General features: G+C 56.6%; 1 protein-coding gene across 1 annotated transcript in view; it reads left to right on the top strand.

Moving 5' to 3' along the window:
* Nucleotides 1-6,512: 6,512 nt before the first annotated feature.
* ZNF638 (zinc finger protein 638) overlaps nt 6,513-17,064 on the top strand; it is a 66,292-nt gene continuing 55,740 nt past the window's right edge. Inside the window, exons 1-2 of the mRNA XM_064712322.1 lie at nt 6,513-8,177; nt 14,217-16,038. Coding sequence (XP_064568392.1) covers nt 8,170-8,177; nt 14,217-16,038 — 1,830 coding nt within the window. The 5' untranslated portion in view covers nt 6,513-8,169. The remainder of the gene's footprint in view (nt 8,178-14,216; nt 16,039-17,064) is intronic.

Below are 17,064 nucleotides of genomic sequence, written 5' to 3'. Positions count from 1 at the left end.
GTCCCCCGTGCTCGGAGCCCCCCCCGGCGCTCCCCGGGCCCCTCCCAGCGCTGACGATCCCAAAATCCCGATCCCAAAATCCCGATCCCAAATCCCGATCCCAAAATCCCGCCATGCCGGCGGGCGCCGCCTCCTCCGCGGCCCCCCAAAACCAGCGGGGTCCCCCCCCGGACCCCCTCGGACGGTGAGTGCCCCCCCATGGGGGACCCCAAAATCCCCCCGCGAGGTTTGGGCGAGTTTGGGGCGGATTTGGGGTCTCCCCTTTCCTCTCTCCTTTTGGGATTTGGGGGAATTTGGGGGGATTTGGGGCGGGTTTGGGGGAATTTGGCAGGATTTGGGGGGATTTGGGGGGATTTGGGGTCTCCCCTTTCCTCTCTTCTTTTGGGATTTGGGGGAATTTGGGGGGATTTGGGGCGGGTTTGGGGGAATTTGGGGGATTTGGGGGATTTGGGGGGATTTGGGGTCTCCCCTTTCCTCTCTCCTTTTGGGGTTTGGGGGAATTTGGGGGGATTTGGGGGAATTTGGGGGGATTTGGGGGGGTTTGGGGCGGATTTGGGGGAATTTGGGGTCTCCCCTTTCCTCTCTCCTTTCGGGGTTTGGGGGGGATTTGGGGGGAGTTTGGGGCGGGTTTGGGGGGTTTTGGGGGAATTTGGGGCAATTTGGGGGAATTTGGGGGGATTTGGGGGGGATTTGGGGGGTTTTGGGGGAAATTGGGGTGGGTTTTGGGGAATTTGGGGGATTTGGGGCGGGTTTGGGGGAATTTGGGGCGGGTTTGGGGGAATTTGGGCGGGTTTGGGGGGATTTGGGGTCTCCCCTTTCCTCTCTCCTTTTGGGGGCACACGCAGCCGCGCACCCCCAGATTTGGGGTCGGGGTTTGGGGGGGACACCCCCGGGGGGACCCGAAAATGTCCCCCCAACCCCTCGGTGTGACCCCAAAACCGATCCCCGCTCCGGGATGGGGTTTTTGGGGTCCGTGGGCAGTTTTGGGGTCCCTGGGCGGTTTTGGGGTCCCTGGGCGGTTTTGGGGTCCCCAGGTGCGGTTTTGGGGTGCATGGAGCACTCTTGGGGTCTCCAGGTACAGTTTTGGGGTCCCTGGGCAGTTTTGGGGTCCCTGGGCGGTTTTGGGGTGCAGGGAGCAGTTTTGGGGTTCAGGTGCGGTTTTGGGGTCCCTGGGCGGTTTTGGGGTTCCTGGCAGTTTTGGGGTCCCCAGGTGCGGTTTTGGGTCCCAGGTACAGTTTTGGGGTCCGTGGGCAGTTTTGGGGTCCGTGGGCGGTTTTGGGGTCCCCAGGTGCAGTTTTGGGGTCCCTGGGCAGTTTTGGGGTCCGTGGGCGGTTTTGGGGTCCCCCCCGATCTTTTGGGGTTTGTCCCTCCCCAGGCGCGGGATCCTGTCCTGGCCTGGCCGGTGTCCCCAATGTCCCCCCCAATGTCCCCAGTGTCCCCAATGTCCCCAGTATCCCCCCCAATGTCCCCAGTGTCCCCAGTTTGGGGTGGGCTATCCCCAATGTCCCCAATGTCCTCAGTGTCCCCCCACAATGTCCCAAGTGTCCCCCCCAATGTTCTCAATGTCCCCAATGTCCCCCCAATGTCTCCAGTGTCCCCCCCAGTGTCCCCAATGTCCCCAGTTTGGGGTGGGCTGTCCCCAGTGTCCCCCCCAGTGTCCCCAATGTCCCCAGTGTCCCCCCACAATGTCCCCAGTGTCCCCAGTGTCCCCCCCCAATGTCCCCAGTGTCCCCAGTGCCCCCAGTGTCCCCCCACAATGTCCCCAGTGTCCCCCCCCCAGTGTCCCCAATGTCCGTAGTGTCCCCAGTTTGGGGTGGTCTGTCCCCAATGTCCCCAGTGTCCCCCCAGTGTCCCCAGCGGGACGGGGACAATCCCCCGGCGCTCGGGGACACAGCGGGCTGGATGCAGGGCCGTGTCCCCAAACGCGTCCCCAAGGCCACCAGAGCTGTTTGTGTCCCCCGGCGGGCGCCAATCCCGGCTCGGTGCCACCAGCAGGGGACAAACACGACACAGTGTCCCCAGGGAGCGGCAGGTGACAATCCCCGCGCCAGTGTCACCGCCCAGTGTCCCCAAGGAGCGGCAGGTGACAATCCCCGCGCTCGTGTCGCCGTCAGCAGCTCGGGCCACCCGCAAGGCGACACTCGGGGACAAGTGTCCTCCCCCGGGTGGCTCCTTGTATGGCTGGGGACAGCGGTGTCGCCGGACGGGGGAGGGGACAAGGGGGTGGGGACACTGCGGTGGCACCTTGGGGACAGATGGCCTTGGGGTTTGGGTGTCGCAAATGCAGGCGGGGTTTGTGGGGCGGGAGGGGACAGAGGGGACAGAGGGGACAGGGGGGGACAGAGGGGACAGGAGGGGACAGAGGGGACAGAGGGGACAGGAGGGGACAGGGGGACAGGAGGGGACAGAGGGGACAGAGGGGGACAGAGGGGACAGAAGGGACAGAGGGGACAGAGGGGACAGAGGGGACAGGAGGGGACAGAGGGGACAGGAGGGACAGAGGGGACAGAGGGGGACAGGAGGGGACAGAGGGGGACAGAGGGGACAGGAGGGGACAGAGGGGACAGAGGGGACAGGAGGGGACAGGAGAGCCCCGCAAGGTCACCGAGGGCCACCGAGTGGGGACGGGAATGTCACCGACACGGGCACGCGGCCGGCGGTGACAGCAGTGTCACACTGGGGTGGCAGCGACACCGGGGCACGGCCAGGGGACAGCGACAGCGGCTGGGGCTGGGGCTGGCTGTCACCAACAGCGACACGGGGCTGGCTGTCCCCAACAGTGACACAGGGCTGGCTGTCCCCAAATAGTGCCACAGGGCTGGCTGTCCCTGTGCTGTCCCCAACATTTACCCGGGGCTGGCTGTCCCCTCTGTCCCCTGTCCCTGTCCCCAGCAATGACACGGGGCTGGCTGTCCCCAAACAGTGACACAGAGCTGGCTGTCCCTGTCCTGTCCCCATCAATGACACGGGGTTTGCTGTCCCCAAACAGTGACACAGGGCTGGCTGTGACACAGCCCTGTCCTGTCCCCATCATTTACCCGGGGCTGGCTGTCCCTGTGTCCCCAAACAGCGACACAGGGCTGGCTGTCCCTGTCCTGTCCCCAAACAGTGACACGGGGCTGGCTGTCCCCTGTCCCCAAATAGTGCCACAGGGCTGGCTGTCCCTGTGCTGTCCCCAAATAGTGACACTGGGCTGGCTGTCCCCAAACAGTGACACGGGGCTGACTGTCACCAACAGTGACACAGGGCTGGCTGTCCCTGTGCTGTCCCCATCATTTACCCGGGGCTGGCTGTCCCCTGTGTCCCCTGTGTCCCCTGTCCCCATCATTTACCCGGGGCTGGCTGTCCCCTGTCCTGTCCCCATCATTTACCCGGGGCTGGCTGTCCCCTCTGTCCCCTCTGTCCCCGTCCTGTCCCCGCGGTGTCCCCGCCCCGGCGCCGCTGTCGCTCAGCGCTGTCCCCCCGGGGCTGGTGGCCCCATCTGCTGTCACCCCTTGGGGACAGCGCTGAGAGCTGCGCGACCCCCGGCGCCACCTGATGAGTTAATGCCTTAATGAGTTAATGAGTTAATGGCTTAATGAGTTAATGAGTTAATTGCGGCCAGCAGCTGCCCCCAGCCTGCAGCGCCACCATTACCCCGAGGCCACCGCATGTCCCCAAGTGCCACCAGCACCCCCAGGGACGGGGACTGGCGCCAGCAGCTGCGGCAGGGCTGGGAAAGCTTTTCCAGGAGAATTCCCAATGTCCCTGCAGTCCCTGTCCCCAAATCCCAATCCCCACCCCACAAATCCCCTTTTGTCCTGTCCCAGCTCCCTCAGCTTTTCCCACTTCTCCAAATCCCAAAAAATCCCCTCATTTCTGGCTGAATCCCAAAATTCTTCTCCTCATCCCCCAAAATCTTTGTGGAATGGAGGATTTAGGGCTCATCAATTTTGGGATTTTCTCACATTTCCAGATTTTGATTTTTTTGGGATTTATTTTGACCCCCAGGATGAGTAAAAGCGATTTGGGATTTCTCAACACCCCTAAAAGAGCAGAATCCCTTGTGCTCATCCTTTAATTTCAATATTTTTCATCATTCCTTCAATTCTTTAATTTAAATTCCCTGATTTCCTTAATCTCTTTAAATTAAAGTGACCAATTCCTTTGATTTTGGGGCTCACCCCAAAAGCTGCTTTGGGTTCACCACGGATTTTTCCCTCCCAAACCCTTTTCATCAGGAAGAATCCTCAGGCTGGAATTGGCAAATTTCATGGAATTCAGCTGGGAGTTTCATGTAGGAATTTAGGGATTCTTCTTTTTTTTTTTTGGGAAAATTCAGCCCCCAAGGAGTCATTTTAGCTGTGGGAACCCCAAATTCAGCTGGAGGGTGTTTGCCCCAAAAATCCCCTCAGAATTCCCTGGAAATGTGGGGTGGGATGGGGCAGGGGAAAGGACTTTAAATCCCAAAAATTCCACCCCATTCCATGTTTAGGGACACTTTCCACTATCCCAAGCTGCTCCAATTCCTTTCCAACTTGACTTTGGTCATCCCAAGGATGGATAATTCATCCCAAAAACCCTCATGGATATCAGTGCCTCATGGTTTTCCCTGGAATTACTGGGGAAATTGTTTCTCCAAAGAGCCCAGAAGAGAAATTTGGAATAAACCCACGAGGCTGGACGAGCATTCCTGAAGCTGCTGCTGAGGGACGCTGAGGTGCAAACCCAACCTGAGGCCGGTATTTCTGTATTTAAGGCAAATTCTAACCCAAACCAACAATTCCCAACAGCCAGATCCAAATGTTTTAAGGTAAAAATGCTGAATTTATGGATTTAAAGGCCAGAATAAGGATGAAATGTAGGCCCTAAGTATTAATTGACGAGCAGGGGAACGAAACAGCTCCCGGTCGCACACGGACTGTAAGGGCTCGGCAGTAGGGCGGGAAGGGCTGTGCTACACACAGCAAAACAACGAGGGGACCACAAGGAGGGCAAAATACGCTGCGGGAATTACAAAAATAGCCGCCGAAGCGCCAAAAGTCGCGAAAATGCAACAAAATACAACAAAACCAGAAAGCGAACACTTCGGACGCCAGCGCCACTCTGAGGCGGCGCGCGCCGCCGCCGTCCTTTTATATGAGGGCGGCTCCCAGCATGCCCCGCGGCAGGGGCCGGCTCCCCTTTGCACACGGCGCGCATGCGCGGCTCCCCCTTCTCCGCCTCCTCCCCCCCCGCGAATCCCGCGCTGCTTGCGCGCACGCGCAGAGCGCCCGGCGCTCCGTGTCCCGCCGCCCGCCCCTCCCGGGGCTCTCCCCGCCGCTTTTCGGGGCTTCCTCCCGCTTTTAGGGACTTCCCCCGCTTGTAGGGGCTTCTTCCCGGCTCGTCCCGGCGGCGGGGGACGCGGGGAGAGCGGCGGCTGCGCGCCGGCGGAGGTAGGAGGCGAGCGGCGGCCGCCCCCCCCCCCCCCAGCGGTGAGGGCTGAGGGGGACGCGCGTAATGGCGGCTGAGGGGGGGGGGGGCTGAGGGGCCCTCATGAGGAGCTTCGGGCTGTGGGTGTTTATTGTTTATTTTATTTTTTATCTCTTCTCCTTTATTCCTTTATTTGTAGTCACTCTGTCGTTAATCTTTTATCCTTTTTCTTCCGGCACGCGGATAAAGCCGCCCCGTAGTCACCGATCTGCACTGCAGCCGCAACCCCGCAAGGGATTCGCCGCATTTTGTACCCGGCACGGATTTAAATTTGGTTTTTTAAGACATTTCAGTCTCGGGTTTACGCGGTTTGAAGTGAGGTCAAACTGCCTTGGCTCTCCCTCCATTCCCCTACACGTCAAACAACACTCAAAGCCTTAATTTTATCCTTACCCAGGGTTATAAATCCATAAATTCAGCATTTTTTACGTTAAAAACAATGGGATATGGATGCTGGGAGTTGTGGGTTTGGGTTAAAATTGTGACCCTAAATTGAACAACACCAGGCTTAGGTTGGGTTTGCACCTCAGGACCTGGACGTGACCTCAGGCACCTCCTCGTGGTTCGGGTTAAAAACCGGATTTTCCCTTTTTTTTTCTGCTTTAAAACAGGAATAATTGAGCAGAATTGGGTAAAATACCCAAAGAAAAATGATTTTTACGGAAGGCCAAGTGTTGTAGCTCAGGAGCATCACGTGGTTTGCAGGAACTTCCTCTTTTGGGGGATTTAACCTTTTTTAAAGTGCGATTTTAGCGCAGGCTCCTTGGATATTTTTAGTGTTATTTTAAACCAAAAATGTAATGTGGGTTGTTACTTTAATTTTTTTTTTAATCTCTTTTTATAGGGTAATTTCTAAGAGTATTTACATAAAACTTAATAGGTTTTTTTGACTCAGAACCCAAACCAAGCCCCCAAAAAAACTCATTCCAACCCAGAACTGATGTTTAAATATTGTTTATTTGGGTTTTTTTTTTTCTCCTTTTCCTTGCTGTGGGATCCTTCCCTGGACATCCAAAACATTTTCCTACTTCCTTGCCATCAGTTAAATATTCTGTGTGGAATTTGGGCTTTTTTTTGGGGGGGAATTTTAGGCAGGAATGGCAGTGATGGTGTCAGGGACCTGTTGCTGGTGTTTAAATCGATTTATCAAACTTTGTGCTGCTCTGAAAGTGGAATTTGAGGAAAGTTCCTGGTGTTAAAATGCCTGATTTTGGTTTTGTTTCTGGAATTCTTGGTTGAAAGGCTTGTCCTGATTTTTATTTTCTTGGATAAAAACCTGCCCCAAAGGGATGGGATCCCCCTGCTGGGATGGGGCAGAATTTTGGGAATATTCCAATGGATTTCAGGGCAGGTGTTGATGTTCTGCTTGGGATGGGATTCACTTTTGCTGGGAGTTCTGTTTGGGATTTGGGAGCTGAGTTTGGCTTTCCCTGAGCTGGGAATGGGCCTGGAGTGGCTGAGGGGATATTCCAACCCTGCAAAATGTCCTTTTCCATAGGAAAACTGGGAAAGGGGAGTGGGGAAATGGGATTTTGGCTTCCAGGGTGGCACAGAGTGGGAGGAGTAACTTTGTTTGGGGTTTGGGTTTCTTTTTTCCACGTGGTTTTATCTCATCCCAGGAATTTTCTTATTGAAGTTCTTCCTCTCCCATCCTGGTCCTTTTTTAGGATCTGATTCCCTCAGGCTTTACAATTCCAGCTTTTCCTGGGAAATTCAAATTTCCAGGCTGGGATTTGTCCTCTTCCCATTATCCAGGTGCTCCAGGACCATTCCCATTCTGCCTTCCTCTTCCTCCTCATCCTCCAGAGCACATCCCAACCCCTTGTGTGTCCTGGTTTGGCTGGACCATTCCCAGTGATCCTGGCTCTTGGAATTCCAAATCCACTGATCCCAGCTGAGATCCTGCTGGATCTGGAGCTGGTAACCAGAATGTCCCCAGGGAGGATTTGGCCTGGAGCTGCTTTCACCTCAAAAATCCTGGGAATTCTTGCTTGAGCAGGCAGGTGGTCCTGCTGGAATGGGAGAACCTGGAATTGGGAGAACCTGGAGTGCCAGACCACCTGGAATGAGAGAACTTGGAATGGGAGCCCACCATGGATGGGAGAACTTGGAATTGGGAGAACCTGGAATGCCAACCCACCATGGATGGGAGAACCTGGAATGCCAGCCCATCTGGAATGGGAGCCCACCATGAATGGGAGAACCTGGAATGGGAGCCCACCATGGATGGGAGAACCTGGAATGCCAGCCCACCTTGAATGGCAGAACCTGGAATGCCAGCCCTCCTGGATCTGTCGTGCTCTGCTGGATTTGGGAGGAGCTGGAAGATCCCAGGATGGAAGGATTACATGGATGGACACCATGGATAACCCAGAAACTGCAGGAGCTCCTGCTGGAACCGGGATGTCCCCTCGAGGTCTGGAGGTGACAATCCCACAGATCCAGAGGGTGGTGAGGTGCCCAGAGCCATCCAAATCATGGGAAGGAATTCCCAGCTGCAGGAAAAGGGCTGGGAATGCCTTGCCCAAGTCCTGCCCTTGATGAGAGAACATCTGTGGGTGAGGAATTCTCCAGAGGGAAGGACCATGGCACCCTCTGGATGGGCAGCACAGGAAGGAGGAGGAAAATCCAGGTTCTTCCAGAACATTCCAAGATTTTGCCATCAAACAAAGGAAGGGTAGGAGATCTCCAAAGGAGATCCAGGTCTTGGGAGTGGACATGGTGAGGTCAGTTCTGGAGAAGCTCTTGGAAGGGCACAGCAGCTTTGCTTCCAGCTTTGTTTATCTGCCCAGAGCCAGAAAATTCCATGCTATTTATAGGGACAACTCAGGAAATTCTCCTTTTGGAATTTCCTTTTGGATGAACCTTGTGTGTAACAGGAGCTGCCTTCTCCTGAGGCTCCTGGAGAAAAGGAGGCTCCAGAGGGACCTTGGGGCTCTGCACAAATCCCTTGGCAGCGAGGGGGAGTTGGGATCTGATCCCAGGGAATTGCGGGATAACAGGGAACGGCCTCAGGCTGGCTCAGGGGAGGCTCAGGCTGGAATTTCCTCATGGAAAGGCCTTGGAGGTGCCCAGGGAGCTTTGGGGTGCCCATCCCTGGTGGTGGCACTCAGTGCCAGGGTGGGCAGTGGGCACAGCTCGGACAGGATGATCCCAGAGGTATTTTCCAGCCGGGATAATCCCAGGATTCTGTGCTGGTGCAGGTTCCTTGTCCTTTCCCTCCATGCAGGAATTCTTGCTCTGTGTTCTAATTCAGGCTCTGCAAACACCAGGGAGAGTTTAAAATCCAGAACTTTCTGTTTCTCCATCTGCATTGGGAAGCCTGGAAAAACGGAGGCAGGAAGTTGGGGGGAAAGCAAGGAAGGCGTCGTTCGGCTTTTGTGTTGTGCTCTGGAGTTCTGGGATTGCCCTTCCCAGGGATCAGCTGGGAATGTTCTCCTGGAGAAGGGAAAATTCCAGGGAATCCTCAGAGCCCCTGCAGGAGCTCCAGGAGAGCTGGAGAGGGACCGGGGACAAGGGATGGAGGGACAGGAGCCAGGGAATGGCTCCCACTGGGAAAGGGGAGATTGGGCTGGGATCTTGGCAAGGAATTGCTGGCTGGGCTGGAATTCCCAGATTTGCTGTGGCTGCCCCTGGATCCTTGGAAGTGTCCAAGCCAGGCTGGATCCACCTGGGACAGTGGGAGCTGTCCCTGCCCATGGATGGGGTGGGAATGGATGGGATTGAAGGTGTTTTCCAACCCAAACCATTCCAGGATTGTGGAGCTCTTTTGCTGTGGCAGAGCTGGGAATGTTCCCCTGGAGAAGGGAAAATTCCAGGGAATCCTCAGAGTCCCTAAAGGGCTCCAGGAGAGCTGGAGAGGGACTGGGGACAAGGGATGGAGGGACAGGAGCCAGGGAATGGCTCCCACTGGGAAAGGGGAGATTGGGCTGGGATCTTGGCAAGGAATTGCTGGCTGGGCTGGAATTCCCAGATTTGCTGGGGCTGCCCCTGGATCCCTGGCAGTGCCCAAGGCCAGGCTGGATCCACCTGGAGCAGTTGGATTTTGGAGCAGCTCCTGGTTTGGGGTTCAGGAATGGGGTTGAAGTTCCAAACCTGATCCATGGGCTCGTCCTGCCCATCCTCAAGGGTTAAATCCCACTGAGGGATTTTCCTGAATTCCTGCTCCTCCTGAATTGCTGGATAGGGAATATTTGGAGAGGACAGTTCTGAAAATGTCCATCCTGTTCAGGTTCACGCTGGATCTTCATTAGGGTGGCACTAATTAGCTGGGTGTGGGGCTCCCTGGGTCCTCTTTGGCCCCACCACTGCGGGTTTGGGATCTGCAATTCCCAGGATTCGGCTGCTCCAGGGGATGGGACAATTCTGTGTCCAGTCACCGTGTCTGGGGACGTGGGACTGTCCCCAAAACCATCCCAGTGGTCAGCACAGAGTGACCAGTGTGGTCAGTGGGATGGGGACACAGCACTGGGGACAGGCATTGTTCCCCAAAACCATCCCAGTGGTCAGCACAGGGTGACCAATGGGGTCACTGGGATGGGGACACAGCACTGGGGTCAGTGGGATGGGGACACAGTCCTGGGGACAGGCGTTGTTCCCCAAACCATCCCAGTGGTCAGCACAGAGTGACAGTGTGGTCAGTGACACAGTGACACTGCTCTGGTGTTGGTGGCATGGGGACACCAACCATGGAGACCCAGCTCTGTTCCCCAAACCATCCCAGTGGTCAGCATGGAGTGACCAGTGGGTCAGTGGGATGGGGACACAGCACTGGGGTCAGTGGGATGGGGACACAGCACTGGGGTCACTGGGATGGGGACACCAGCCCTGGGGTCAGTGGGATGGGGACACAGCCCTGGGGACAGGAGTTGTTCCCAAAACCATCCCAGTGGTCAGCAAGGAGTGACCAGTGTGGTCAGTGGGATGGGGACACAGCCCTGGGGACAGGCATTGTTCCCCAAAACCATCCCAGTGGTCAGCACAGAGTGACCAATGGGGTCACTGGGATGGGGACACGGGTCTGGGGTTAGTTGGACAGGGACACCAACCCTGGAGTCAGCGGCATAGGGACACCAACACTGGAGACCCAGCTCTGTCCCCAAAACCATCCCAGTGGTCAGCACAGAGTGACAGTGGGGTCAGTGACACAGTGACACTGCTCTGGTGTTGGTGGCACGGGGACACCAACCATGGAGACCCAGCTCTGTTCCCAAAACCATCCCAGTGGTCAGCATGGAGTGACCAATGGGGTCACTGGGATGGGGACATGAGTGGTCAGCACAGAGTGACCAATGGGGTCACTGGGATGGGGACACAGCACTGGGGTCAGTGGGATGGGGACACAGCACTGGGGACAGGCGTTGTTCCCCAAACCATCCCAGTGGTCAGCACAGAGTGACAGTGGGGTCAGTGACACAGTGACACCGCTCTGGTGTTGGTGGCATGGGGACACCAACCATGGAGACCCAGCTCTGTTCCCCAAACCATCCCAGTGGTCAGCATGGAGTGACCAGTGTGGTCAGTGGGATGGGGACACCAGCCCTGGGGACAGGCATTGTTCCCCAAACCATCCCAGTGGTCAGCACAGAGTGACAGTGGGGTCAGTGACACAGTGACACCGCTCTGGTGTTGGTGGCATGGGGACACCAACCATGGAGACCCAGCTCTGTTCCCAAAAGCATCCCAGTGGTCAGCATGGAGTGACCAGTGGGGTCACTGGGATGGGGACACGGGTCTGGGGTCAGTGGATGGGGACACAGCTCTGGGTTCAGGCATTGTTCCCCAAAACCATCCCAGTGGTCAGCATGGAGTGACCAGTGGGGTCACTGGGATGGGGACACCAGTCCTGGGGACAGGCATTGTTCCCCAAAACCATCCCAGTGGTCAGCACAGAGTGACCAATGGGGTCACTGCCATGGATGGGGACACAGCTCTGGGGTCAGTGGGATGGGGACACCAGTCCTGGAGTCAGCGGCATAGGGACACCAACACTGGAGACCCAGCTCTGTCCCCAAAACCATCCCAGTGGTCAGCACAGAGTGACCAATGGGGTCAGTGGATGCGGACACAGTCCTGGGGACAGGCATTGTTCCCCAAAACCATCCCAGTGGTCAGCACAGAGTGACCAATGGGGTCACTGGGATGGGGACACCAGTCCTGGGAACAGGCATTGTTCCCAAAACCTCCCAGTGGTCAGCACAGAGTGACCACTGGGGTCACTGGGATGGGGACACGGGTCTGGGGTCAGTGAGTGGGGACACAGTTCTGGGGACCCAGCTCTGTTCCCCAAACCATCCCAGTGGTCAGCATGGAGTGACCAATGGGGTCACTGGGATGGGGACACGGGTCTAGGGTTAGTTGGACAGGGACACCAGCCCTGGAGTCAGCGGCATAGGGACACCAACACTGGAGACCCAGCTCTGTTCCTAAAGCCATCCCAGTGGTCAGCACAGAGTGACAGTGGGGTCAGTGACACAGTGACACCGCTCTGGTGTTGGTGGCATGGGGACACCAACCATGGAGACCCAGCTCTGTTCCCAAAACCATCCCAGTGGTCAGCACGGAGTGACCAATGGGGTCACTGGGATGGGGACACAGCTCTGGGTTCAGGCATTGTTCCCCAAACCATCCCAGTGGTCAGCACAGAGTGACCAATGGGGTCACTGGGATGGGGACACCAGTGGTCAGCACAGAGTGACCAATGGGGTCACTGCCCTGGATGGGGACATTTCCCATAAACCATCTTGCTCCAAGTCTTTCCCGACCTGGATTCCATCCCTGAGCTGTCAGAGGTGAGTTTGTTATCCCTGATCCTGCTGTGGGAGCTTCCCTGCTCCCGGCTGTCCGTGTCAGATGCAGCACCTGGAAATACCTGGAGAGGTAAAAACCCATCCTGTGGGAATTTGGGTTTTTTTTTCCTCCTTTGGGAGATTCCTGATCCGTGGAATTAAGGTTGGTGGTGTTCCAGATTTGCTCTGCTGATCCATTCGTGGTTGTCCTGGTGGTGGGTGGCTTTGGCAGCGTTCCTTCTCCAAGTGCTTCCCTCAGGGATGGGCTCTGAGGGAATTTTTGTCCTCCAGCGCTGGGAATTCTGGAGAAAACGCCAACAGAAAGGCAGGAGGTGGCTCGGGGAATGTTGGTTTATATTTATTGGAAACCCTCTGGAACAAACTTGGCTTCACATGCAGCTCCTGTTGAAATCCGATTTAATTTATGGAGGGAGGAGGAATATTGGGTGAGAGGCCAGAATTTTGGGAATGCTGTCTGGTGGGAATCTGGTTATTGTTTGCTTGGCGAGGATTAATAGGATTCACAGAACAGTTTCTACTTGGTTCAAATTAAATAATTCCTCAAAAAAACCCTCAAACTCCGGGAATTGTGCTGGAAAATCCTCCTGTCCTGCACCTGTGTTTGGTCATTCCCTGTAAGGTTCATTCCTTGAGCTGTGATCTCAGCGTGAACCTCTGCTCTGTGGAAGAACTTCCAGCTGGAGTCGACTTCCACAAGCTTGGAAAACAAAACCCGGTGACGGCATCGGAGAGACGAGAACCTCGGTGCCGCAGGAACTGAGCGCGGAGCTCCGGGAACGGCCGGGAAAACTCCTGGGAAAGCTGCAGGAAGAGTTCATTTCCACGAGACAAGAGATGGACAAGGGGGAAATGAGGAATTCCCGGGTTTGGAGTTTTCCTGGTTTTGGGCTGGGACAGGGTTGGGAGTTTTTGTTCGGGGTTGGGAACGGAGCTGGGGATGTGCTGATGTTGTGGCTGCTGCTTTGTCCTCGCCCCAAATCCAGAATTCCCGATAAATCCAGAATTCCCTGGAGCTGCACAGGGACTTTGCTGCTCTTTGATGTTTCGCTGATCTCGGTCTTGGGGCTCTCTGGGATAACGGGAGGTGTGGGAATGGGAATGGCAGGAGGTGGAATGGGATGGGCTCGAAGGTCCCTTCCAGCCCAAAGCCTTGTGTGATTCTCTCTCCAGAACTCTGTGGTGTTTTCATTTTCCTCTCCCTCTATTTGTACCTTCTTTCCTCACCCCACAGCACCGAATTCTCCGTGATTTCACCCAAACCAAGCCCCACTTCCATTGACCACGGTGCTTTTTGTGTGGAGATTTTTTTGTTGTCGTTTTTCCTGTACGCTTTTACTCCTCTCTGTTTCTTTCAAACCCTTTCTATTTAAGCTCTTGGAGAGATGGGATATTTTCTACCCACAGAATTGCAGCCTCGTCCCACCCTGTGGATTCTTGCAGGGTTTGCTCTTCACCCACGGGAGCGTCCTGCTGGAACGCGCTCCGGCCTCGGCTCAGCTCCGCCGGCTGGAGCCGGTTGGAGTTCTCCACCTCAGCGCTTCCACTTCCAGCTCATCCCTCGTCACCTCCCGGCAGGGCGGGTTCACGCTTTGCCTCACCGCTCCTAAAATTATTAATTGTAATTAAACCCAAACGCTGTTGTCGCAAAGAAGTGAAATGCCAGGTTTTAAGCGATGCTGTTGCAAGTGTCACCACCGGTTGTTGTGTTCCCTGTGTGACATCCAATTTGTTGGGTTAAGCTTGTTAATCAGCTGTTTAATTGATTAATCACCTGTTCTCTATATTTAAGATTTTAATCAACAAAAGAAAATGATATTTTTGTGAATTTTGAGTGCTTTAAACTGTGCGGTGCAAATCCCGCTCCCGTGCCTCGGGTTGCTTTTTCTCCCCGTCCTAGAAGCCGCTGTGAGCAGATGCCAAAGATGACCCATCTAACCCTTGTCTTTTAACTTGCAGCTTTGTGTTGTTCTTGGAAAGTTTCGCACCACTTGTGAATTCCCTGAACCTTGGCCTTGCCGGCCCCCTTGTGTTGGGCCCTCCTCCTTTTCAGCTTGCCCAAATTCAGACCCACTTGGCTCTCCAGCGCTCGGCTGCCGGCGGCGGGCGGGCGCCTCCCCGCGCTGGCGTGCGCCAGGCATTGCTGAAAGACGCAATGTTTAGCCCCAGAGGAACCTTGCCCCCGAGGCCCAGAGGACCCAACCCGGCGGGCACCAAAGCGCCGGCGGCGTTCGGGGCCGGAGGCGCGGCGGGGCCGCCCAGGAAAGCCGCGCCCCAAGGAGCGCCCCAAGGAGCGCCCCAGAGATTCTCGGGCCACGAGTGGACGGGTTCGCAGAGGATCAACGTCCGCGTCACGCTGCACAGGGCCGACCCCAGGAAAGTCAAGGAGAAGAGCGGCCTGCACCAGGAGCAGAAGGGAGACCCCCGTGCCACTCGCTGGGATGGCGGCCCCTGCCCCGCCGGCACCGCCGGGCCGAAACCGCCCGGCCCGGCGCCGCTCTTGGAGCAGAACTCCAACCCGCAGAACCGCTACACGCCCGAAAGCGCCTCCAGCATTTTAGCGAGCTTCGGGCTGTCCAACGAGGACCTGGAGGAGCTGAGCCGCTACCCCGACGACCAGCTGACGCCCGAGAACATGCCGCGGATCCTGCGGGAGATCCGCATCCGCAAGATGGGCCACGCCGTGCCCGGCCTGCACGCTCCCAGCCGGGGGGAGGAGCCGGGGGGCGAGAGCAGCGGCGGCGGCGCCGTCAAGAGCAAAGTGATCGACTACGGCCACGCCAGCAAGTACGGCTACACCGAGGACCCGCTGGAGATCCGCACCTACAACCCCGAGGCGCTGCCCGAGGAACCGCTGGAAGCGCGCATCTTCAATCCCGACAGCTCGAGCGCGGAGAACCGGGAAGAATTCCAGCGGGAGCCGAGCGTGCCGGTGGCCGCCCCGCCGCCCAGCGTGCCCAGCGTGCCCAACGTGCCCAACGTGCCCAACGTGCCGTGCAACCCCGTGTTCCCGGCCGAAGACCTCATCAAGCTGCCGGCCTTCCCCGCCGACTCCTCGCCCGCTCCGTCGTTTTTCCCGGCCGAGCCGCCGGCCAAGGTGCCGGTGCTGTGCAGCGCCGCGCCCGCCGTGCTGCCGGTGGTGAAGCCGGCGTCCCAGCCGCCCATGCCGCCGGTGCTGCCGCCCATCCTGCCGGCGCTGCTGCCCACGCCGCTGCCGCAGCCCATGCTGCCCCCGGTGATGCCGCCGCTGGTCCAGCTGCCCGTCACCCAGCACGTGTTGACGCCATTGACGCCGCCGCCTTTCTCGGCCGGGCTCCTGGCCGCCATCAGCCAGCACGAGCAGAAGCAGCGCGACGCCGGCAGCGCCCATCCCGGGCCCAGCGCCCATCCCGGGCCCAGCGCCCATCCCGGCCCCAGCACCCATCCTGGGCCCAGCACCCATCCTGGGCCCAGCACCCATCCTGGCCCCAGCACCCATCCTGGGCCCAGCACCCATCCTGGCCCCAGCACCCATGCCAGGCCCAGCGCCCATCCCGGCCCCAGCGCCCATCCCGGCCCCTCGGCGGGACACAAACCCTACCACCACAAACCCTACCACTCAGCGGCACAGGAGCCCATCAAATCCCCGTTCGGGGTGGTGAAGGCGTCCTGGCTGCCCGTGTTCCCCGAGAAGAGCAAACGCCTGCCCACCCCGTCCATGATGAACGACTACTATGCCACGTCGCCGCGAATATTCCCACATTTGTGTTCTCTGTGTAACCTTGAATGCACTCATATGAAGGTGAGTGGCTTTCCCAGATTATTCCCTACGTGTGTGTACTCGGCACCTTTTCCTGCCGCTGGTTGTTTTCCCCTGGGAATTCTGTGGATTGGGATGCTGGCCGCCAAGGTTGAGTGTTGGGAATGATGCTAGAAATGATTGTAACGGCGTGTTCTTCTCCCAGTTGCTTTTCAGTGTCGATTTTCATTTTTATTTCAGTGTTGAAATGTGTTTTGACTTTGCAGCGGGGTCTCAAGCAACAAAACAAACCTGGAGCAGCGGAGTGAAATATTAATGTCGTGTGTGGGGGGCTCAGATCGTGTCTGGGGGTGGGTGAGATGTCTGTGCGTTCATTCCCCCCCTTCCTCCTCCTCCAAACTCTGCCTGGAAACAAAAGAGCCCATTCAGAACCCGAGATTTCATCTTCCAAATCTGCCCTGTGTGACAACGCTGAATATTCCAGAGGCTGGCTCGGGGCGACGCGGAAAACGCGTCCGTTCATCCCGCCGGGCTCTCAGCCTCGAAGGAAATCAGTTTGAGCTTTGAAGGAAAAAAATAAAGGGAGGAAATGGTGGATATTTGGAGATAAAAAATATTTTGGAAGCTGTGGGTTTGCCTGGAAAAGCCCAAGGTTTGATCCATCAAAAATATTGGAGAACGGGATATAAAAACTCAGAGTAATTAATGAATAATTATTTAATGTGTTTGAATGGCAAAGTGTGGAGAGGCTGCAGGGGAGGGATTTTTGTAATTTGGCAAAATCCTGGAGGTTTTAGGCTCTGTTTGCTGTGAGTTCAAAATCTGGCTGAAAATGGGGACGGCTTTGTTAGGGAAAAAGCCAGAAATTCCCAAATCCTTTTCCCCAGGATTCGCTGAGGGCCAGGGAGGTGGGCAGCTGGAAGTGGGAAGGGAAGGATGATTTTCAATAAAAATGGGTAAAATTGAACAGGAAGACAAAAGTGGGGAGTGTTACCAAAGGGAAAAAGCAATTTTGGAAAAGGGAATTAACCGAGATGGGAATTCTTAGCTCGTTTAAGCAGGGAAATG

This window comes from Zonotrichia leucophrys, chromosome 4, assembly GCF_028769735.1.
Source record: "Zonotrichia leucophrys gambelii isolate GWCS_2022_RI chromosome 4, RI_Zleu_2.0, whole genome shotgun sequence".
In the NCBI taxonomy this organism is placed as follows: Eukaryota; Metazoa; Chordata; class Aves; order Passeriformes; family Passerellidae; genus Zonotrichia; species Zonotrichia leucophrys.
Note: the sequence above shows the minus strand (reverse complement) of the source record. Positions and strands in the feature narration are given on the sequence as shown.